At 35.3% G+C, this 23551-nt stretch overlaps 3 protein-coding genes across 4 annotated transcripts; 1 reads left to right on the top strand and 2 right to left on the bottom strand.

Annotated features, from left to right (window-relative positions):
* Window positions 1-1012: 1012 nt before the first annotated feature.
* On the bottom strand, window positions 1013-14579 carry p3h1 (prolyl 3-hydroxylase 1). Its single transcript, XM_058792484.1, has 15 exons — window positions 13926-14579; window positions 12837-12989; window positions 12532-12721; window positions 12204-12335; window positions 11036-11175; window positions 10830-10919; window positions 10694-10746; window positions 10489-10610; window positions 10250-10407; window positions 10057-10149; window positions 8862-9000; window positions 8667-8757; window positions 8508-8583; window positions 7982-8122; window positions 1013-2422 (listed from the first exon to the last, which is right to left on the bottom strand). Exons 1-15 carry the CDS (start codon window positions 14496-14498, stop codon window positions 1940-1942), a joined length of 2634 nt encoding a protein of 877 aa, XP_058648467.1. The 5' UTR covers window positions 14499-14579; the 3' UTR covers window positions 1013-1939.
* Window positions 14580-15570: 991 nt separating this feature from the next.
* c11h1orf50 (chromosome 11 C1orf50 homolog) lies at window positions 15571-19488 on the top strand. Its single transcript, XM_058792353.1, has 5 exons — window positions 15571-15736; window positions 17247-17362; window positions 17478-17564; window positions 18616-18747; window positions 18978-19488. The coding sequence occupies exons 1-5, from the start codon at window positions 15688-15690 to the stop codon at window positions 19158-19160; spliced, it is 567 nt and encodes a 188-aa protein (XP_058648336.1). The 5' UTR covers window positions 15571-15687; the 3' UTR covers window positions 19161-19488.
* A 173-nt stretch (window positions 19489-19661) lies between these two features.
* ap5b1 (adaptor related protein complex 5 subunit beta 1) lies at window positions 19662-23367 on the bottom strand. 2 transcript variants are annotated; one of them, XM_058792351.1, is made up of 3 exons: window positions 23271-23367; window positions 22999-23154; window positions 19662-22339 (listed from the first exon to the last, which is right to left on the bottom strand). In XM_058792351.1, the coding sequence occupies exons 2-3, from the start codon at window positions 23140-23142 to the stop codon at window positions 19676-19678; spliced, it is 2808 nt and encodes a 935-aa protein (XP_058648334.1). In that variant the 5' UTR covers window positions 23143-23154; window positions 23271-23367; the 3' UTR covers window positions 19662-19675. The 2 variants fall into 2 exon arrangements, with proteins under 2 accessions (XP_058648334.1, XP_058648335.1); XM_058792352.1 differs by having other exon boundaries at window positions 22999-23143; window positions 23271-23342.
* Window positions 23368-23551: the final 184 nt, after the last annotated feature.

Raw genomic sequence — 23551 nt, 5'->3', positions numbered from 1 at the left:
ATATATATATGATAAACTATATCAGTTGTGTGATATCACATTAAAATACCAGTTTATACTTCAGAGATTTAACTACTTTAGTGTTTATGGTGGGGTAAGTTAAAATGCTGGCTCAATTTACCCCAAAGCATTTGGCTCACTTCGCCCCATAGCTGCCATTTTGGAAAAAACAAAAAACAAACAAACAAAAAAAACTAGCTTGTTTACCTATTCAGGCTAATATTTAGCTTAATGATTTGCATGGTATTATATGTTGCTAAATCACCCATATGCATCATAAATATTTCTTAGACCTGGATAAATGTACTTTGATGTAACGGCCAATACATCTGTTATGCTAAAATTTTACTTTGACAAGCCAAAAACAGTTTTTAAAGTAAATGGGTGGCTTCCACTCCCTTCCACCAGAAATAATGGGTGGTTCTAAAATATATGGTCACATGACAGTAAAAGTGTACAGTTGGCAAGATACAAGGTGTGGGTCAACTTACCCCACTCTCCCTATGACTTTAACTGCTAGGCATGTCCAGATGTCAGACAAAACTCTGGTGTTTTATATATATATAGCCTATATATATATATATATATATATATATATATATATATATATATATATATATATATATATATTGTATTCAAAATGGCTAGCCTGGTGATGTCTGAATGAGAGAAAAATCCACAGCATGATTACTGCAGTGACTCTGATGTACTTCCAAGATTTTTCCCCCAGTCAGTGAATAAAATGAATCAAAATAATCTATTTGCAGCAGTAATTGACTTTATCAAGCACATGGAAGAAAAGACTCTTTAAGGAGTAATTGTAGGTGTCCTAAAGACTGCCTTGAATATAACTGGCAATGCCGTTGTCAAGAAAATTGCACTGGGTGGACCAGACATGAAGAAGAACAAACAAAATAAGGAAAAAGTGAAAGAAATAACCACTGTGAAATAGCCATTGTGGCATTTCAGAATTACTATTTTATATAAGAATGCCTCAAACAACTACAGCTTGTGTTGCTGGAAACAACGTACTTGGAGAGTCATTTCAGAAAAAGCATGAAACGGACGCTCAGCTCCATGCTGCCACCTAGTGCAGCGTTACGGTAGTGCATATTCATGAACTCGCTTTTAGTTTGCTAAATCACTTTAATATCCTATGTAGAAAACGGAATTTATGGATGAGTGAGCCAACGGTGAACGTGATTTCACCAAGTACAACATGCTCCTGGATCAACATCCTTGTTGATCCCAGAACAACAATTCAATCAACGAATTAGAACTGAGGGATAATTTTTCAGGAAATATCTGTTGTAGGCTTACAATCAGGTTTTCCCACTGATTTTAGGAATACATTATGGGTAGGGTTAGGTTTAGGGATAGGTATTGGGTTAAGTCTATATTTTTGGACAGTAATTTTGATCCAGGATCAACAAAAGATGTTGATCAAGGAACATGTCTTGCTTGGCAAAATCACCATGGCATCCCCCAACATCTGAGCATTGTGCCTGTGAGTTTTTAACCACTCAATATAAATGTACTGCACTGTTATAATTTAAAAAGATGTCACTTTTATTCAGTAACTACTGTGGGAATGCAAAGTGGTAAATGTAATCTCTGAAAGCTGCCACAGTCTTTCAAGGAGTATGAAATGTTTTACTGCTGTATTTCGGTTCCTGAGACAAGCAAATATTTAATTATAATTCAGGTAAAACAGAAAATTCAACACTCAACTGTCAACTTGACAACTTAACTTAACTTGTCAACTCACACAACAGTCAACTTGATTGTCAAGTCTGCACTCCTGTGATATGGTTTCGAATTCATGAGTCTTTAAAAACAATGTACAAAAACACAAACCCATCAGTACTCCTCTATCAATGATAAAAACAAAACAAAAGAAAAACTCAGAATCAAACACATAACCTCTTCTGCATGAGGCTCATAACTCATCCTTGTGGTTTTCAGCTGTAGAGTCTTTAGGTTCTGTGCTATTTGGCTTTGCAGTATTTTTAACAGTTGCTTTGCCTGTTTTCTTCTTTTTATCTGACGTTACAGGTTTTGTCTTGTTAGCTGTTTTTGATTTATTTTTCTCTGCTGTAGTGGTTTTTGTTTTGTCTGACACTTTGCTCTTTGTTTTGTCTGCTTTAGCTTTTGTTTGGGTTTCTGTTTTCTTTTTAGATGCTTTGGCCTTTGGTTTTTCGCTTTTCTTCACCACTTTGCTGTCAGTTTTGTTATCCTCAGTAGCTTTGCTGGGTTGTTCTGTAGATGTGCTTGTCTTTACTGTGTCTTTTTCTGTTGTTTTAGCAGAAACTGTTCCTTCATGTTCAGAGGGTTTCGTGTTACTGTCCGTTTCTGTTTTCTGGACATCAGCTTCAACCGGGCTGGAAAGCTTTTTCAGAAGTTCTTCAACTTTTAAACGCTCCTGTGGACACAGCACAATGCAACAAGGTTAGACATACTGAGGGAAATATTAACAATTACGTCTTAAGACAAAACAGGCCTGTGTTATTTTAGTATTATTTATATGGTAATGTGGACCTTGGACTTTCTCACTAACAGACCACAGCCACAACTCCTCCAAACTCATTTTAAACACTGGTGTTCCACAGGGCTGTGTACTAAGCCCAATCCTGTACTCCCTCTTCACCCATGACTGCATACCTGTACATGGCTCTAACTCTATAATCAAGTTTGCAGATGACACCACGATAAGGCCTACCACCAGACAGGTTTCGCAGACTTTTCTCCAGATCTGCTGAAGGGCCGTCAGGAATTAAAAATATATGTGAGAACATTTAAAAGTAAATTAACATGCCGCCAAAGAAAGCACCGATAGTCACGGAAAGCGATGAAATTAAGAAATTGTTGGAGTTCATGGCAAAGGAGATTTCTGCAGTTAAACTACAGCAGAAATCTATCCTGGATCTCGTGGAGAAGATGAAGGCTCTCCGGATCCAGAACGCTGAGAAGGAACGGCGTTTGGTGTACCTGGAAAGCAGAGTAGCGGAGTTGGAACAACACACAAGGATGAATGATGTGATCATCACTAGGCTCCGCATAAAACTGCAGTCTTACACTCAAGCGGTGACCGCTAACAGCGGGGGAGGGGGGGAGTCCGGTGAGCAGGATAGCTCCGTGGAGCAACAGGTGTTTACTTTTCTACAATCCAAGGGGATCGAAATGGATTCTGATAACATCAGAATCTATCCAGAATCCACGTCTTTATAACCAACACTTGACAAAACTAAACGCGTACATCGCTAGAAAAGCACGCTTCCTGAAGAAACAGGGAAAAATTCAAAACACGTGGACTATAAACTGCAAAATATTCATCAAATTGAATGGAACGCCAGAGCAAGCAAAAGTTTTGGTCATCAAAAACATTGACGAATTAGACAGGTACCAAAGATCAACATAAACTGGAGGTATGAACACTTAAAAAAACATTAAACAACTTATGAATGTTCACATGATGTAATGCATATGCAACCATGATTCAGTTTACATCTGGAGATTATGAGATCAAATTATGACTGTTTACGATCAACTGGAACTGAGAACATTTCAATATACTGATCATAGACTACATGACTTGGAAAATTACATAGACCCGGGAAAATAACTTATTTTCCAATGTCAATAATGACTGTTGCTATTATACAGAGGAACAATTTAATCAGTATGTTAAAATGGAAATTAAATTGTCATTAATTCATTTTAATAGTAGAAGCAAGTATGCTAATTTCAATAATATTAAGGAATATTTGAAACAATTTACAAATCCATTTACAATAATTGCTGTATCTGAAACATGGATTAATGCTGACAAAGGAATGGATTTTGAATTAGAAAGGTATGAAGTTAAATATATAAATAGAAAGAATAAGAGTGGAGGAGGAGTGGCTTTGTATGGGGATAAAAACTTGAATTATAAGGTGGTAGAAAGTATGACAACTGTGATTGATAACCTGTTAGAATGTATAATAATTGAAGTATGTCAGGGGGAAAAAAAGAATGCTATCATTAGTTGTATATACAGAGCTCCAGGCTCTAGTATGGAACTATTCAAGGAGTGGATAGAAGGAATGTTTTCAAAAACTAATCAAAAAGTTATTTTTATTTGTGATGATTTCAATATTAATCTGTTAAATCCAAGTAAGCACAAAATGACTGATGAATTTATTAATACGATGTATAGTATGGGTCTATAGGTATTATATGTGAACTAGAATGACCAAAAATGACTAGACCCAGTAGAATTACACTTCATTGTGCCATTTTGATTGACAACATATTTACAAATGATATTGAAAATAATACTGTGGGTGGATTGTTAATCAGTGACATTAGTGATCATCTACCGGTTTTTACAGTTTATGACAACAACTATAAGAGAAATCAGACAGATGTAAAACAAGATTACAGACGAGTGAGGACAGAGAAATATATGAATGCATTTAAGAGTGACTTATTAGACCAGGAATGGGGAGTCGTATATAAGGAAAATTACGTTGATAATGCATATAATATATTTAAAAAAAATTTTTATATCATTATATGAAAAAAAAAAAAAAACTGTCCAATTATACAATATTATAGAAATCAAAAATATATAGATCGACCCTGGATAACACAGGGTTTACAAAATGCCTGTAAAAAGAAGAATACACTCTATAGATAATTTATAAAACAAAGAACTAAAGAGGCATTTAATAAATATAAAAAATATAAAAATAAGTTAACTAGTATTCTACGGGTTTGTAGAAAGGAATACTATAGTAAAATATTAAATATTAAATTATTAACAAAAATAATATTAAAGGAATATGGGGTTTATTAAATAGTATTATAAAACAAGGTACAGGACAACAAAGTTATCCTCGATATTATATTGATAACAACACTACAAAGGATCATATGGATGATGTGGTTAATAGCTTTAACCATTTTTTTGTGAGTGTTGGACCAAAATTGGCAGAAGAAATTCAAGATCCAATGTCATCGGGAAGATTGGAATGAAAAGTTAATTGAAAGAAATCCCAACTTAATGTTCCTTACAGCGGTGGAAGAAAAATAAGTAATAAATATTGTAAATAAGTGTAAATATAAAACATCTACTGATTGTAATGACGTTGATATGGAAATTGTGAAAAAGATCATTGAGGGGATCTCTAAACCAGTAACATATATTTGTAATCTATCATTTCAAACTGGTACATTTCCAAACAAAATGAAAATAGCTAAAGTGGTTCCACTTATAAAACTGGGGATAGACACAACTTCTCAAATTACAGGCCTGTTTCCCTAGTTCCAGAATTTTCCAAAATTCTAGAAAAATTATTTAATAATAGATTAGACAAATTTTTAGATGGACATAAATTAATTTCTGACAGTCAATACGGATTCAGACCAAACAGTTCCACATCAATGGCATTAATTGATTTGGTTGAAGAAATTACAAAAGCTAGAGATCATAAGCAGTTTGCAGTTGGAGTTTTCATTGACCTTAAAAAAGCTTTTGATACGATTGATCATAATTTATTAATTAATAAACTGGAACGGTATGGGATAAGGGGGTAGTATTGGACTGGGTAAAAACTTATTTAAGAGACAGAAAACAGTTTGTGAAGTTGGGGGAATATTCATCTTTGTGCTTGTGCATTGCTTATGGCATCCCCCAGGGGTCAGTACTGGGTCCAAAGTTATTTCTGCTTTAATATAAATGATAACTGTAAAGTATGAAAAAATAGTAAAGTTAATTTTGTTCGCAGATGATACAAACATTTTATGTTCTGGGGGAATTTAAAATAATTATTAGAGACTATTACTTTAGAAATGAGTAAATTAAAAAGGTGGTTTGATATAAATAAATTATCATTAAATGTTAATAAAACTAAATGTATGTTATTTGGAAATAGTAAAAAGAGTACACAAGTTCAGATACAGATAGATGGTGTGGACATAGAGAGGGTAAATGAAAATAAATTTCTTAGGGTGATAATAGATGATAAATTAAGTTGGAAATCTCACATAAACCATGCACATAATAAATTGTCTAGAATTATCTCAGTACTGAATAAGGCAAAGCATGTTCTGGACCACAAATCACTCTACATTCTTTATAGTGCATTAATATTACCCTACTTAAATTATTGCTCAGAGGTTTGGGGTAATACATATAAATGCAGATTATTATCATTATCTATGTTGCAAAAAAGATCAATACGGATAATTCACAAAATTGGTTATAGAGATCATACAAATTCATAATTTTTTTAAATCAAAGATATTAAAATTCATTGATTTGGTTCATTTTCAAACAGCACAAATAATGTATAAAGCAAAAAATAATTTACTCCCTGGCAATATTCAAAAAGTCTAGTGCTCAAGCAATGCCCAAGTGTGACCCAGTTTAAAAAGCAGTATAAACGTATGGTTTTAAATCACTTTGTTTTTATTGTTGTGATTATTATTATTTTTAATGACTATTTCACTTCCTTTTATGTAAAGCACTTTGAATTACCACTGTGTATGAAATGTGCTATGTAAATAAACTTGCCTTGCCTTGCCTTCTCAGAATGTATATGGAGGAAGTACGGATCTGATTAGGTGTTCTTACAGATTATTTAGTCATAGTTTTTATTTAGGTTCTGTTTGTATAGATACTATAAATATATGTAGGAAAGTCAAAAGAGTGTATTAAGACAAGGATGAGATGACAGAGTTATGAAGTTAATTTGATTATTATTGTTATTGATTATTGTTTAACACAGATATTATGTTGCTTCTCTAATTTTACATGCAAGTATAGCCGAAATCACAGCACATCTATTGTCTTATCTTATGTGTATTTGATTTCATCAGATGATGGCTCGATTATCAGGATTTTTGTGCAGATTAACATCTTGGAAAGGAGAGCTGGTTATGTTGATCGCGTTTATGGGTCACGTTTCAGTCACTATTTCATATCCATTCTGTGGTCTGACAACAGAAACAGTAAAATATATAAAATGAAAACAGTTTTAATGAGAATTTAGCTTCATCTAAATACAGTATGTGGGCACAGAGAGGGAAACAAATGTAATAATAAATAATATAGGTACATTTTGCATTATTCAGAAGAAGAGCTGCCCTGTCATGCAATAATGTAAACAGGTTTGTGTCAGTAAGTTGCTCAGTGCAAAGAAAGAGAATTAATGGGAACCTGGATTTTTTTTTTTTCATGTGTCTAATAGACATGAACAAGTTCTCTGAAAAACATCTATGACCTTTGAAACATGTCTAGTCTTCATGCTCTATGTTGACTATGGTTTCAATAATAATAAACATACATTTGCATAAAGCATCCATATTTGTCCATGCCCATGTTGATTAGAGTATTAAAAACTAGAAAAGTATTAATTTAAGGTACATTTAGAACAAATAAAAATGTGCGATTAAATTGCGATTAATCACGAGTTAACTCATGACAATCATGCAATTAATCGCGATTATAAAAATTATAATCGATTGACAGCCCTAATTTATATACATATTGCTATTTAATTATTACTTCTGCATTCCATTGGCTCTGTGCATGTACTCTGCACAATGACAATAAAGTTGAATCCAATCCAATCTAATATTTGGAATTAATTTTAGTTTTGAGTTTTAGTAATTTGTTATGTGATTTTGTCATTTTTATTATTTTTTAATATTTCTATTTAGCTTTTGTTATTAATTTAGTTTTAATATATTTGTACTTCAACTTATTCTATTTCAGTTAGTTGCAAAGGCCACATTTCTAATTTTCAAGTTTGTCTTATTCAATATTTTTATTTAATTTCATTTCAGCTTTATTTCAATTAACTGTTTGAGTCAACAATAACAACACTGCAACACACCCCAGGAAAGTTTTCGTTTTCCAGTTCAAATCTACAGTAATTCCTGTTTTATCGCTTTATTTTACCATTCACAGAACAGCACTGAAAGTCATACTTGCCTTCTCATTGTGATGAGGATCCAGAGTGAAATGAAGCACCACAGCACACCTCTGGCCTTTGGTTACTGCGGTCACTCCGTGAAGGTTCTCCTGTCCAGCTCTGAATCCCACGACTCTACCACACTGAGGCTTCACCACTGCCTGAAGAGACGGTAGAGTGAAATAACATCCGTCTTAGAAAATTCATACCACAACAACACATTTTAACAACACAATTAATTAGAACACGCTGCAACATGGACAGCGACCAAGTCTAACATGAATCTACTTTGAAACTTTGACTCTACACACAGGAAACAAAAACAAAGTGATAAACAGCAGTACTTTACAACATATTTATTTAGTTAGAAATCGAATCGGTTGAATTGGTTCATTGAAATGAACTGTTTGAACAAACTGATTTTCTAAAATGAATCAGACTTCCCAATGACAGATTAAGATTCCAAGTCACTTATTTTACTTAGTTACTCCTCTACACAGCTCACTAGTTTGAGTAAAAATAATGTGAAACATTTAGAAATCTTACAGAGACAGTTTTGGCATCCGACTCAGTGAAGGTAAAATCTCCCCCTTCAAAGTCGTCATTGAGGTACAAAATGGCACTACAAAGCAAAACAGAATGCATTAGTGAAAACACTATAAACTAAATAACCATGATGCTTCACTGGTTCCTCAAACAGCAAACCTGTAGCCTTGATCGTTGTATGCTGACAGCTCTTTGATACAGCTGTTGAGCTCTGAGATAAGCAGACAGTCTGTGCGCTCTTCTTGTTTCTCTGGTATGAAAGAGATCAACACATGCTTGCTTAAGAACTAAATAGGTCTGTGCTCAAGATGCAAAAATTAACATGCATTTCTCTAAAAAAAAAAGTCAGTTTACCGATGGCAGATCGGCAGACCAGGTTTGAGCTGGAGAAATATAGGGGCGATTCCAGACCAAAGTAGGATTCCAGAACCTTACGAATCTTCTCACTGAGGTCAGAAAACAATTGTGCGCTCTTCAAGGGAACCAGACCCTCCTGGCCAAGATATGAGGGGAAAAAATTGAATTATACAATGAATTATACAATGTACTTGTAAGAAAGTCTAAGAACAAAGAATATCACTTTTGTATATGTGCAATACAGAGTCTTCAAAATCTAAATCAGCCTAATACCTCAAGCATAAATTATTTTACTTCATAAACTTTAAAAAAGAATGGTTCCAAAAGGTTGTTTTCAGCAATCCCATAGAATAATCATTTTTGGTTACCCAAAGAAGCTTTCAGTAAACAGTTCCTGAAAGAACCATTTTTTTCTAAGTGTGAAGAACATTTAAAAATGTTTTGACTATAACAAATCTTTTGTAGAACAGAAAGACTTCATGGATTTTAAAGATTCTTCATGGAACCACAGATGCCAATAAAGAACCTTTATTTTTAAGTGTATGTTTGGCTTTATTATTATTATTATTTTTTTTTTCAAACACATCCTGCTGTTCAGAGGTTTGGGGTCAGTAAGATTTTTAAAAAGTAATTAATACTTTTATACAGCAATGACACATTCAATTGATTTAAGGTGACAGAAAATACATGTTACAACATATTTCAATTTCAAATAAATGCTGATTGCTTTTGAGCTTTCTATTCATCAAAGAATCCTGAAAAAAAGTATCACAGTTTCCACAAAAATATTAAGCAGCACAACTGTTTTCAACATTGATAATAATACGAAATGTTTCTTGAGCAGCAAATCAGCATATCAGAATGATTTCTAACTGATCACGTGACACTGAAGACTGGAGTAATGATGCTGAAAATTCAGCATTGCATCACAGGAATAAATTACATTTTAAAATGTATTCAAATAGAAAACAGCTATTTTAAACTGCAAAAATATTTGACAGTTAAATTTATTTTTGATCAAATAAATTCAGCCTTGGTAAGAGGATTATGAACAGTAGTGTAGCTACATAGCCCAACAAAAACAAACTAAACGACTGATAAAGTGTTGCATGTTGCTTTAACAGGTTAGAACATAGTGCAAATACTAGTTTCATGAATTCATCGAATTCAAGAGGATTTAAGTAGGTCCTACCTGCAGAGCTTTGAGAACCATAATATCCTGAAACATCTCACTCGCTGAATGAGGGGAGGGTGTTGCTTTAAAACCATCTTGAATAGCTGCTGCCTGCGAGATTCAAGTAATAAAAGAGAGAAATCTTTAGTTGACTGCAGAAAATACCTTGTTGTTCACTCTTTTGGGAAATAGAATGAAATGAGAAACATACACTGGAGAGGCGATGAAGTTCCTGACACTCATCGGATGTGGTTACGCCATCCAGCACTACCCTCTGTGAACCGTTCAGGGCTGAGGATGTCAAGGTTATCGCGATGCCATCAAACGGACCTTTGTTGGCAGTTTCTGGAGTAGAGGCTGGATTGATATCTGAAAAACACCAATTGGATGACCCAGTCATGTGACTTGTCTATCCCTACACATATGTTGAATTCTAATTTTAAATCTTACCATCTTTTGCAATCTTGGCCAGGTCTGAGGATTCTTTAGTCTTTTCTTCCACAAGTGTCTCGATCTCCTTCATCAGGTTACTGATCTCCTCTGTAATCCTCGCGGCTGTTTCTTTGTCCGCCCTGCATGCACAAGAGGAAACCAACATCAGGTCAGTTGAACTTCCATGTTAATATATCAGATGCAACAACACAGGTATACTTACTTTTGTTTGTCTCTTAGTTTCTTGGGCATGATGTCCTCAGGGGTCCATGTGTCCTGAGACAGAATGAGGTAAAGATTTTATTGTAAATTGTAATTGATCACAAATATGAGAAACACAACACTAAGTGCACACTTACTGGATCAACAAAAGTTTTACCAAACATCTCAAAGCCAAAGTAAAGAAGCTCTTTTTCCAACAAAGACCTCTTAATATGCTGCTTAACAACCTGCAACAAGACAAAAAATCAAAAATGAATCTGAAGTTGTTATTAACTGATATTACAAATCTAGTTGCCGAAGATCAAAAGCATGCTTGTGCATCAGTGGCGTGTGCAGACGGAACCTCTCTGGCTGTAATGTTGACGGCCTTGTTTTCTCCCAGAACAGCGGAGTAGTACGCCAGGTTCTGAGCCATGACTGCATCCTCAGGGTAGAAGAGCAGGTATGTTTTAGCACACTCAATGGCCTGCTCGTATTTCTCACCTGGGAGAGAAATAGATTAAAGCTTTAAAAATGAACTCAGATGTAAATAATACATGATGTATTTAAAACATTCTGCAATGCACATAAAATCTAACTTTATTAGCAACACTCCAGTATATCAAACTGCTGTGCAAACTATATACAGCACATCAGTTAGGTATATATATTCGCATACAATGCATTAATGATTAATGCTAAATCTGGCAGTGTTATTTTAACATTATTTATATACTACTAGTGTATTTATTAATATTTTGAATGAACTTTTTATACTCATTTTTTATATTTTCAGTGTTATTAATTATTTACTTTTAGTGCTTCAGCTTATTTTAGTTAGTTGCAAAGGCAAGACTTTAATTTCATTTTTTTTCTAATAAAAAGTTAAAGTTTATTCTTTTCATCAAAAATGTTATTTGATTACAGATTTATTTCAGTTACTGAAAGCAGTTATTATAGTTAACTAAAACTACAAGCATTAAAAAACTTTTACATTATTTATAATGAAATAAATGTTGACTGAAACAATATTTAAAAAAATGAAAACTTATTTTATTTTAGCTAGTTTCCAAGGCAACATTTCTCATTTTCATTTTCTTTAACTTGATGTAGCTACTAAAATACTATAAATAAAACTGTAATGAAAAGAAAAACTGGTCACACTTTATTTTAAGGTCCAATTCTCGCTATTAACAAACCATTAACTACGACTTTTGCCTCAATAAACTTCTAATTTGCTGCTTATTAATAGTTAGTAAGGTAGTTGTTAAGTTTAGGTATTGGGAAGGATCAGGGATGTAGAATACGGTCATGCAAAATATGTGCTTTATAAGTACTAATAAACAGCTACTATGCTAGTAATATGCATACTAATAAGCAACTAGTTAATAGTGAGAACTGGTCCCTATACTAAAGTGTTACAGAAAAAAACTATATAGGCATAAAACAATATCGGTTTTGGTTTTAGTTAACAATAACAACACTGAAATCTGGCACTGAATATGATTCTGCTGATGAAGAGTATATCGTACTGTTATAATATGAGAACTGAAGGTAGTTAAAATGCGATGGGAGGAAATCTTCAAAAGGCTTCTCTCTTCCAGCGGTGGATGCCAGATCCACAGCGCAGTTCTGTTTGCAGTTCAGAGCATGAAGGTAATGATCTGTGATCATAGCAAATATAGACATGACTACCTCAGAAAATCCATATTTATCAAACATTTAGTGTAACAAGAAAAAGAGAATTCAAAAGAGACATCAAATGCCATGAGATTTAAAAATGAAATCAAATTAAATTAAAAGATTAAAGAGAATCTGCTGTTGTTAAGTCAAAATCAAAAGCATCGGAATACCACATGCCTGTCATAGACTGGAAGAGATCGGCGTTGTACTCCATGTAGTTGTAACCGTCATAATTGAACGATCCCTCGCAGAGAACTCTGCATTCTTCATAAGCACTGAAATATTCTTCGACAGCGGCTTCAAAGTGCTCGATGGCTGGGGCAAAATCTTCTGCACTGTAATGAATCTTGCCCTCCAAAAATTCAGCCTGAAAATCAGCAATTATATTTCAGCATTTTATAAACATGTTATAAGGCCGTAAGGTTGTATAAACATCTATCTATCTATCCAGGGATATTCAGATTAATAAACATTGCTCGTACCATGTGCGGTCTCTCCTCCAGGTCCTTGAAATCTGTCTGTTGCACCCCAGCCATCATCCCGTAGTACTCTAAATTCTGTTTCATCTCTACATGGTCGGGGTTTGCCATGAAAAATGTATTTGCTGCTGCCACTGCCTTGTCAAGCTTGTTTATCTGTAAGCACAAAGAGAACCAAAAACATTCAGATGTTGGTTAGAAAACACTGATGCTTTCCAAATTATGCTTCAGAGACAAAACTGTTCCTTGGAATATAGCTAAACTTAAAACAACAACAACAACAATAATAAAAGTCATATGCAAAACATAAGTAGCACAATTGTTTTCAACAATAATAATATATATATATATATATATATATATATATATATATATATATATATATATATATATATATAGCATGTTTGAATGGTTTTATGTGACATTGAAGACTGGAGTAATGATGCTGAAAATTCAGCTTTGCATCACAGGAATAAATTACCTTTTAAAATATATTCAGATATAAAATTAATATTACACATTTTTTCCTGTTTTACTGTATTTTTGATCAAATAAATGTCTTGGCAAGCATAAGAGACATTTTATTTTTTAAATATATATTGTATTTATGTATATATTACATAATGGTGCTGTCATTAAATCAGTGCTGTTTAAATTCATGATGACTGGTCTGAGGCTCATGCACTGTATGTATTTCTCATTTAAACCACCATTTTAAAAGTTTGTGGTAGTTTAGAGCCCCTCAAAGCAGTTCTGGAAGCATCTGAAACTCTGCAAGGCTCCACCTAAAGACGTGGCACAGTGATGTGAGTTTGGGGGGTTGGGGAAACGTGGAAGAACTTCCCAAACTTAACCATTCAGTGATATCTATATAAATGTTGTGTACAAAATGCACTCCTGCTCGGATGCATCTGATGCACATTTATGCACTGATAGAATGTATTTGATAACAAGATATTTTTTGTTTACAAAAAGCTTCTTCTAAATAGCATGCTAATAATGAGATGCCCTGATCTGTCCCCATTTCTGTGTACTTTTTTAAAAATGCGTTTATAGTTTTTCATGCATTTTGCAAGCCCCCCCTTTTTTTACCTTAAAGTAAGCCACTTGCAGGTAATTGTAAGGCGTCCTTTTCTTGAACTCCAGCTCTATAGCCTCACTAACTTTATGAAGTGTCGATGGTCCCAGTTTCTCGCTTTCACATGCATTCACACAATCGGCCCGTTTGAGGATCCTCTGGAAAAACGCTAAATCCTCCACGGCCCCGGATCCTGGGATCGGGACAGCCACACCTGGGAAAGGATCCCCGAAAGCGGTGTGATTCGCGCAGGATAAGCGGCAGTGCGTCTGGATTTTACGCAGCGCTGCTTTATTCCGCAAAGCTCTCTCCATGTTCAGGATCACAGCCAGCCAGTCCTGCTTATAATACGCCTCCACCGCATTATCAAAAAGCAGATCGTATGGCTCAAATATCCCATTGATTTGAGTGTCACACAAGGTGAAATGAGCAGTGAAGAGGATTGAGATCAGGGACAGGGAGATCCACATCTTGGAGACTGTAGGCCTGTGAGGTAGAACTCGGTTTTGGAGAATCTCCGAAAGTCTTTGGAGAGGGTGGAGCTCCAGGACTGTGTGAAAGCCTGCCCTGTGTAAGGACTGAGACATTTAGGGCAACTGTGCGAACATAGGTCTAGTCACAAATGGCAAAGATTGGACTGACGCATTCTGAACTGAAGTTATAAAATATATAATCTGGGATCCCTGAGTTGGCATACTTGAAGGCATACTCGCACTTTAAAGACTGAATTTTATTTATTATTTTTTTTTATTTTAGAAATTTTATTTTAATGATAACTGAGTCAAGTAATCGAATGTAAGTGATGTCTATTTGTATTTTTACATTTCAGCTCACACTTTTTTTTGGTCTAACTTTTATTAAGTCTTATTCTCACTTGAATAGTCTACATAAAATGCAGTATTCTTGATAGTGATCTGGTAAGCATAATTTAATGTAATAGTCTTTATTTTATCGAGTTATTTTTAAATTTTAATTTTCAGTTTCACAATAAGTAAATAAATAAAATCTAATTGTATCTAATTGTAGTCACAGACCATCTGGGTTTCTTTAAACCCTCATAAAATGGAACCTATTTTTATTTTAAAGTTTCACTAAAAAAAAAAAAAAAAAAAAGAATTTCACAGCGGTTTATTTATTTTGTATTTATTTATTTTTTCGGTTAGAAAAATCTATATGCTAAACATGGCACTTTCCCCCCTCAGTGTTATGGGGAAAAGACCAACAACTCCGGTTGAAATTGTTTAAATAAAAATAAATAAATAAAAATATAAAAACAGAGAAATATCTTGCATAATTCAGGTAATATGAAGGAAACGTCCAAAAGTGCAAAACAAGTGATAAACTTGTACAGACTTGCAATTTTTTCGTTTTATAATTCCAAACTTAGATCTTTCATAACTGCAGAAAAGTCACGTTACAACATTATCTGCAGTCTACATAACACGACATAATAATTTACTCGAAGGCTACCGCTAAATATGCACTGTCGCTTTGCATTTGAACTATCGATATATTGAATATAAATTTGCCTTGTAATATTCAAAAATATTATCCTAGAAGCACGTGCTATAGTTTGACCCCCATTAAATATGTGTAGAAATTATTAGATTAAAAAACTATAGTTGTTTTTACACGGGCAAATATCACGGCTACTACTCGATGCAGGAAACACAGTAGGACCCCAGAAACGCCTCCTTCGTTTTGTGCTAGACTTTTGTGACACCGGTGAGAGTCTCGTGTTAATTTGCTGATCGCTACGGGATCTTTACATACAGAATGGATAAAACTGTCAGTCTACCACAACAACCCAACAAAACCACCACGGGTAAGACAAATGTGTTCAATGGCAAAGTCACTAATTATAAGAACAAGTCATATTATGGAGTGTTTTCAGTTTAGGCTGTTGCCCGTTTATCACCCAGATTGAATTGGTCGATTTAATCATTCCATCGCACCATAGTTCTGTTTTAAACAGTAGCGGTTGGATATTTTAGGTGTAAAGTATTATCAATGACAAACAAAATATATTCTCGTGATTAGTTGACAGAACTTTCGTAATGTTATGAAATGTCGCCTAACTGGATTATTGGTTCATACGCCATGCCATGACATAAGCTACCAGTACTCACATGTTCGACATTTTCTCAAAAGCTCAAGATAAAGAAGAAGAAGAAAAAAAACTTTTTTTTTCATTTTAGCATGAATATTTCCTCTGCACCCCCAGAGGTGCTTACTTTCAATCTTGAGAGCTTATCCAACCTGTTACATAACGCTTAAAAAATCCACATAGCAGCCTTAGTTTCTTGATGAATTGCTGTGGATCAGTTCAGTGCAGAAAGCAGTAAAAACTCATTTGTAATTTCTCTTTTTATGGCAGTGGCGCTTAAATGAAAATATACTGTTAGTTATTATAATAATGTGTGACCCTGGACCACAAAACCAGTCATAAGGGTCAATTTTTCGAAATTGAGATGTATACATCATCTGAAAGCCGAATAAATAAGCTTTCCATTGATGTATGGTTTGTTATGATTGGACAATATTTGGCCGAGATACTACTTTTTGAAAATCTGGAATCTGAGGGTGCAAAAAAAATCAAAATACTGAGAAAATCATCTTTAAAGTTGTCTAAATGAAGTTCTTAGCAATGCATATTGCTAATCAAAAATTAAGTTTTGATATTTACAGTAGGAAATTTACAAAATATCTTCATGGAACATGATCTTTACTTATATCAAATATCCTAATGATTTTTGAAAAATCAATAATTTTGACCCATACAATGTATTTTTGGCTATTGCTACAAATATACCCCAGCGACTTAAGACTGGTTTTGTGGTCCAGGGTCACACATATATATACATATATATTGTAAGAAAAAAAAAATGATGAGGACGTTGAAGATCTCAATAAAGATGTTTATTGCAGCCTTAGTGACTCAATGGAGTCGGAATGAACTCAAACCTTTCATACAGATACGATTTACACCCAGATGAAGTTACTCCTGTCATAACAGCTGTGGTCTGTATGTTAATGAAGTTCAGACACCCCGTTGTCTGAGACAGTTCTCTGTGTCCCACAACCATTCCTATTTTTCAATTGATGACCATTTGCTCAGGGTGTGATCATCCCAAATGGTGCAGAAACAACACGAGCATTGACTTTCTTCTTCTCTATAATAAAAAAGCCATTTTGGGAAGGGGTCATGATTTAACATGTATTTTGGGTGGAATCTATGTCGGAGCACTAGTTTCTTACAATATGAAAAATCGTTCTAAAAATCATCTCTGTGCTGTGCAACAGGATTTTACATGTCAAAACTGTTAATATTATAGTAACCTTGGTGGAGACCAGCAGTAAACCGAGTGGAATGGTCCTGGTGAGTCCCTACCAGACTAACCGGGTTGGGGATCCTATGGATCTAGTTGCTCTGGCACAGCAAGTACAGAAGGTAAGTGATACTTTAGCTCTTTATCACTTTTGTGATACAGACATCGTTTTTTTTTTTTTTTTTTTTTTAAATCAATCATTCATTTAGGTTTTTTTTGTTTTTGTGGGAATTTTAGGGAGATGAATTCATCAGAGCCAATGCTTGCAACAAACTTACAGTGATTGCTGACCAGATAAGATACCTTCAGGAGCAAGCAAGAAAGGTAAGATTGAACTGTCAATCAAAATGACTATTTCGTTATACAGCAGTACCATAAGGTAAAATTGTTTACCATTTAATATTTATTTTTTTTTCTCTCTGAAAATGTACTCACCCTCAGGTCATCCAAGATGTAGATAAGTTTATTTCTTCATCAGATAACAGATAAGGAGAAATTGCATTATATCACTTGCTCACCAATGGATCCTCTGCAGTGAATGGGTGCCGTCAGAATGAGAGTCCAAACAGCTGATAAAAACATCTACGAGTAAAGGCTGGAATACACTACACGACTTTTAAAATCTGAACAGATTTTTAAAACACTAGGCATCATACACTTACCGACTTTGTAAATAGTGACAAAGGAAAACTGGGCGTCATATACTAAGCGACTGAAGATCATACGCTACCAGACTTTAAAGTTGTTCCGATCACAACAAACTCACGCAGAAACGTGCGCCTTGTTGCTAGGAGACGCATGACAAATAAAAACATATGTGTTCTAAAATCGGCTGAAAATATCAAACATGTTTGATATCCTCCGACTGGATAGAATCAAAGTCTGAAGCTAAAAAATCGTGGTCTGTGTCCATGATACACTACGCGATTTTCTGTGGAATCTGTCAGCTGTAATCTGCAGACTGGCTCTGACTTTCCTCAACTAGCGTCAACTTGTTCAGACTGTAAAATCAGGGCAAAAATCGCGTAGTATATTCCAGGCTTAATCCACACAACTCCAGTCTGTGAAACCGTGTGAATGGTAGATTTGTTTCTTACTAACATGCAGTTTATCAATAAATAGACGTTTATTGATGGACTGGAGTCCTGTGGATTATTGTGACATTTTTATTAGCTGTTTGGACTCTGTGAGGTAATGCTACATTCCTTAAAATCTGTTCCCATGGAGCAACAAACATCTACATCTTCGATGGCCTGAGTAAATCATACATTTTTATTTTTGGGTAAACTATTCCTTTAATGTTTAAATATCTGTGCCAGTAATCTGATATGTGAAAAATAAATAACGGTTAAATTATTTCCTGTTTACACTTCAGGTTTTAGAAGATGCCAAGAAAGATGCTGAGCTTCACCATGCAGCCTGCAATGTTGTGAAGAAACCAGGAAACATGTATTATCTTTACATGCGTGAATCCGGACAGCGGTACTTCTCGATTCTGTCTCCACAGGTCAGTTGATTGCCTCATTATGTGTGTCTGGGTCTTATCAGCTGACACGAGTGAGAAGAGAGGTCAATCTGAATTGGTTGGTGCCAGCTAGTAGTGATAGTGAAACAAAACGGTTACTATGTGTAATTGCAATGTAAACTCAAAAGTCACCAGAAAACAAATAATTTTGCTAATATAAAGCACAGTATGTAACAGCTAATTTAATATGATATGGTTTCAATCTCTTACAGGAATGGGGTCGTAGTTGTCCTCACAAGTTCCTTGGAGGATACAAACTCCAACATGACATGTCTTGGACACCACAAGAGGAAGTTGAAAAGCGGGATGCTGAAATTGGCATCATGGACAAACTGCTGAACAGACAAACTGCTCTTCCAGCCTGTACAGAGCCCAACTTTGAAAGTATTTCATAGTGAAACGTCACAGCTCACTCACAAACTGTCTTATCTGCTCATGGAGGCCACATTGTCTTAAAAGCTACTAATAGTTTTTTTAATATAAAGAGGAAATTGAATTAAAATCAGTTTTGCAGACTTGAACCTCTCCTTTGTCACTTCTACTGGACCTGTATATGTATCATTCAATCATGCATGTAATGTGTCTTATGGTCAGATTTTCTGTTACGTTTACATTTATTTAAAATGTTGCTGTCTAATTTATCTTAATTTCAGGGCTACGGATATTTATATATTACGGATACGGGCATTTCATTTACATTAAATCAATTATTCGGTGCCTTAGTTGATTTTTCTTTTAATAAAGCACTACACTACATGAAACAGCATAACATATGTGCTCATCATATATGTATATATTTTATTAAACATGTAAGTCTGATATTTTCTATACAAAAATGAATGGTGTTATATCAAAAAGGGAATTAATAAAAATTAATTGGTTAAAATTAACTGTGCAAATTAACACCCATTTAGCCATCTGTTACTGTTGAGCTACAATTATCAGTAATGTTTTGGAGGTAAGAGTTCACGAAAGGTAACAGCTCCCAGTTGTCCGTTGCAATGCTGACCCGAGCGGCGTCCTCAGCCTGTGTAATCTTCAAAAGGACATGGCACTTGGGTGGAAGAAAGAACAAGACTTTCCACGATCTTTCGCTTTGCTGATCTGTAATAAGGTAACCTTGAAAATGTGTCTTGATCAGATCAGCAAGACTTTCATCTTCAGGTTTAAAACAGAACAGACTATTGGCAGATTTGTCAGGATTCCCAGAAGCTGCTGCCTCCCAGATGTGTTCGAACACTTGCTCTTTGCATTCACAGGATGAGTTTGGTGGTAAAGGCAGAGGAAGGAATATCTCAGGGAATGAAACGCTCACATCAGGCAGTCGGCTGTGCCAAGAGCGTCCGTCTTGTGTGCTAAACACGGCACTGACACACAAACTAGTAGGGTAGGGTTGAAAGGGCTTGAGCTTGACTTTGACCTCAGGTGGCTTTCTATCTCTGAACACACATGGTACATGTATGTCACTTACCTTTGAGTAGTTTGAGTCTTTCAGCTCAAAATGCAGACAGATTGTAAAGACTTTATCGAATAAAGGATCGGTTTCTTTTGCATGAGTCAGATTGTACCTCAAGGTGACCTCAGAGCCAAATCCAGGTGTCTGAAACTGTCCTTGATAAACCTCCAACCAATTCTTAACCTCTCCTGTTGCCTCCAACGACTCTGAAGAGCTTTCAGAAGAGCTTTGTGAGGCTTCTTGCACCTTGATGAGTTGTAAAACATGCCGGTTAGTTTTGTGCACAGTCAGGTTACTGGCGATCCCCTCGTTCTCGGCCATAATTGCAGAATGTGACCGCTCTTTGGCACGTCCTCCATCAAGTCCTTTGGCGAGAACCCCCGTAAGCTTTTCCCACGAAAGGTTGGTTAGCAATGTGTAGTAGAAGCGAGCGTGATCCTTAATGTCCGTATCGTCATAATGTATTGATATATATTGCAAAAGATCAGCCAACTCGATAAACACTTGATCGATGGAGGGGTGCTCCAAAAGATTGCGACAAACAGCGAGAACTGCGTTTCCAACCTGCCAGTTGCCTCTTTCACACAAGTTGGAGTTGATGAGGACATTGAGAAGAAGGTAAATGGTGTTTCTCTGGGTAATCTGACCCTCTTTAGCCACTCTTTTCAAGACTTTCAAGTGCCAACTCAAATTATGAATCGTCAACTGCAATGGAGGCATTTCCATAATGCATTTTTGAAGCCCTCTTAGCAACTTGACCGACCAGACTGGGTCATCCAGATGCTCCTGGATGCGATCCGCGAGGCCAATCAAATTCGGAGCGAGTTGCGAATGTCTGGAATACATGTCGCATAATTTGTCGATCAGCTTCTCGGAGAGTTCTTCCATGCCATTGAAGTGCGTGAGAAAAATAAACAACGCTCTGAAAGAGGTCACCACCACTTCTCTGCTACCGTCACTGTCTACGATTTTCAAAAGGGCCATTATGTGTTCAAACAGGTGGCTGATTCCTTTGTCCATTTCGCCCTCATCGGCGACCTCAAGGTGCACCAAACAAAGAAGGTTTAGCCTGCAGAGCATAGTTGCACTATCATTGAAAACTGTTGGATGAAGAGATGCTGCCAGACGTGGTGTAACCAGAACAGGTAAACTCTCTTCTCCACTGCTGGATATGGGCCGGTTCTCAGGGAAGTGCAGGATGCATTCCATGTAGAAGAGCTTTTCAGGAATTCTTAGGAGCGGATGCTGGGCTGTGCCCACGAGACGCTTGAGTAGGAAGTTCTCGTCCTCTGCGGTGAAAAGGCTATCTGTGAATGTGTCCTTCATAAAGAGCGTGGCATGCATGAGCGAAACATCTGCTGTTCCGAAGAGTCGCAGAAGCTGGGATTTGAATAACGTTGGAGAGAGTCCTGGGACCATGGCGACAACTTCTACAAGCTCCCTAAGTAGGGCAGACTGGGAAATAGGTGTTAGCAGGTAAGACTCCTCCAAGAGTGAAGACATTATAGATTTGAGTTCTTTACAATCCAGTCCTTGTGGCAAACGTGGGACTTGCACCAACATGTTTATTGGCAACGAGGTCAATCCTAACTGATTGCTTTTCCATGCAAACCCTTCATTTCCTCCTAAGATACTCTTAAACTCTAGGTCAGTAACATCTTTTTGGTTCGTCAAGATCCTTATGGCGTTCTTCAGCCCGAGTGTATAAAGCAAACAGTAGGACTGATGCAGAACTGTGGTTTCTTGCTGTTTTAGAAGAAACAGGGCCTCTAACTTTTGAGAAAGAAGACCAGGGCTACAGGTTTCCATTTCTCGTAGGCAATCACAAGCGGTGGCCCTTATTGGCTGCTGGGATAGACCACATCTGTAGTCATTGGTGTCCTGGATCGTCTGAAATAGCAGGTCAAGCCAGTCTTCAGCTGTCTTTGTGTGGGTAGCCAGGCAGGATGTGCATATTATCACATTGGTGATGGCCAGCATGATATTGCACTTGAGCATGATGGATTTCTGTGGCATGTGAGAGAAGACTGACAGGAGTTCAAGGGCCGTTTCCTCTCCCACAGAGGCAGAAGGGCAGAGAACGGTTGGATGCTCCAATAGCACAGACACAAGGAGTATCTTACAATAAAAAAAAAAATCACAATATTACACAAAAGCAACTTAATTACAGGGAAAATGCACAGCATTTCAACAAAGCTTTATGGTAATTAATAGGTCTAGTTACTGCAAAAGCTGCAAACATTGTGGAGTAGGGTTTTTATAATTAACTAAAATAAAATATTATATTTATAATATATATATATATATATATATTTATAATATATAAATATTATAATGAAATATTACTTGAAATGTTTATTTTATTTCAGCTAAGACAATATTTCAAATTTTCATTTAACTTGATGTACTGAAATAACTAAAACAGAAATAAAGTTAATAAAAAACTATATAAATATTGAAAACAAAAATAAATATAAAAATACACAAAATATTTAAGACTTTAAAAATAACATGAAAGCAGAAACTATAAAAATAAAAACAAATTCAAAATAATAATAAAAAACTATAATAGTATCTCAATTAAACCGAACTGATACTTATGAAATAAATACAAGAATGTATTATAATAAAAGCATAGGAATATATATATATATTCCTAGAATAAAATATTATTACATAGAATATTTTTCTACTATTTCAACGTCTGTATTCATGCACATACAGTATTTTATAAATTAATTACAGTGCCATAGATTTGAAGTACGTGCGTTAGTTACCTTGAGTTGATCATTGGCCTTATCTTTCCGCAGTTCGTGTAGGAGTTCAGCCAAGAAACTCTCAGTGGTGGTGGTGGCCAAAAACTGAGATGGACTCAGTAGAAAGGCAGATATTCTCTGATCCCAGAGATCCGCAATAGTCATTCTGTAAATAAACTGTGACTTGCGATTAGAAAAGAAGAATGTATGTGCATGGCAATGACGCTACATTGATTTAATAATGCACCCGAACATTAGCATAAAAAGCGCATTCTTTAAATTCAAAGACTTACCTATCAAATCACACTTAAAAACATAAATAAAGCAATTTACTATGTAACGTCCAACTATTGACGTCTCTGGAAATCATGTGCTCCGAAGCTGTCATATGATAAACCGCGTAGTGACATCAGTACACTTTAAAATAAAAGTCGCCAATATTTAAATATCCCATAATAATTTGTTTTGTTTTCATTATCTAATATTTGTAGATTTTTAAAATAATTTTCTTTTAATTTTACACTCATATAATTTAAACTCACATTATTGGGCTGAAACAGAGCGCTTTTATTTT

This window comes from Onychostoma macrolepis, chromosome 11, assembly GCF_012432095.1.
Source record: "Onychostoma macrolepis isolate SWU-2019 chromosome 11, ASM1243209v1, whole genome shotgun sequence".
Lineage (NCBI taxonomy): Eukaryota > Metazoa > Chordata > Actinopteri > Cypriniformes > Cyprinidae > Onychostoma > Onychostoma macrolepis.
This window is presented reverse-complemented; position numbering and strand designations above follow the sequence as displayed.

Coding starts and splice junctions, on each gene's coding strand:
- p3h1 (XM_058792484.1), bottom strand. CDS start 14,498: ATGTCTCAGTCCTTACACAGGGCAGGCTTTCACACAGTCCTGGAGCTC. Junction 10,920..11,035: donor TCAACATTACAGCCAGAGAG/GTTCCGTCTGCA, acceptor GTCTTGTTGCAG/GTTGTTAAGCAGCATATTAA. Junction 2,423..7,981: donor ATCCTCATCACAATGAGAAG/GCAAGTATGACT, acceptor CTGTGTCCACAG/GAGCGTTTAAAAGTTGAAGA.
- c11h1orf50 (XM_058792353.1), top strand. CDS start 15,688: ATGGATAAAACTGTCAGTCTACCACAACAACCCAACAAAACCACCACG. Junction 15,737..17,246: donor ACCCAACAAAACCACCACGG/GTAAGACAAATG, acceptor TTAATATTATAG/TAACCTTGGTGGAGACCAGC. Junction 17,363..17,477: donor TGGCACAGCAAGTACAGAAG/GTAAGTGATACT, acceptor TGGGAATTTTAG/GGAGATGAATTCATCAGAGC.
- ap5b1 (XM_058792351.1), bottom strand. CDS start 23,142: ATGACTATTGCGGATCTCTGGGATCAGAGAATATCTGCCTTTCTACTG. Junction 22,340..22,998: donor AGGCCAATGATCAACTCAAG/GTAACTAACGCA, acceptor TTTTATTGTAAG/ATACTCCTTGTGTCTGTGCT.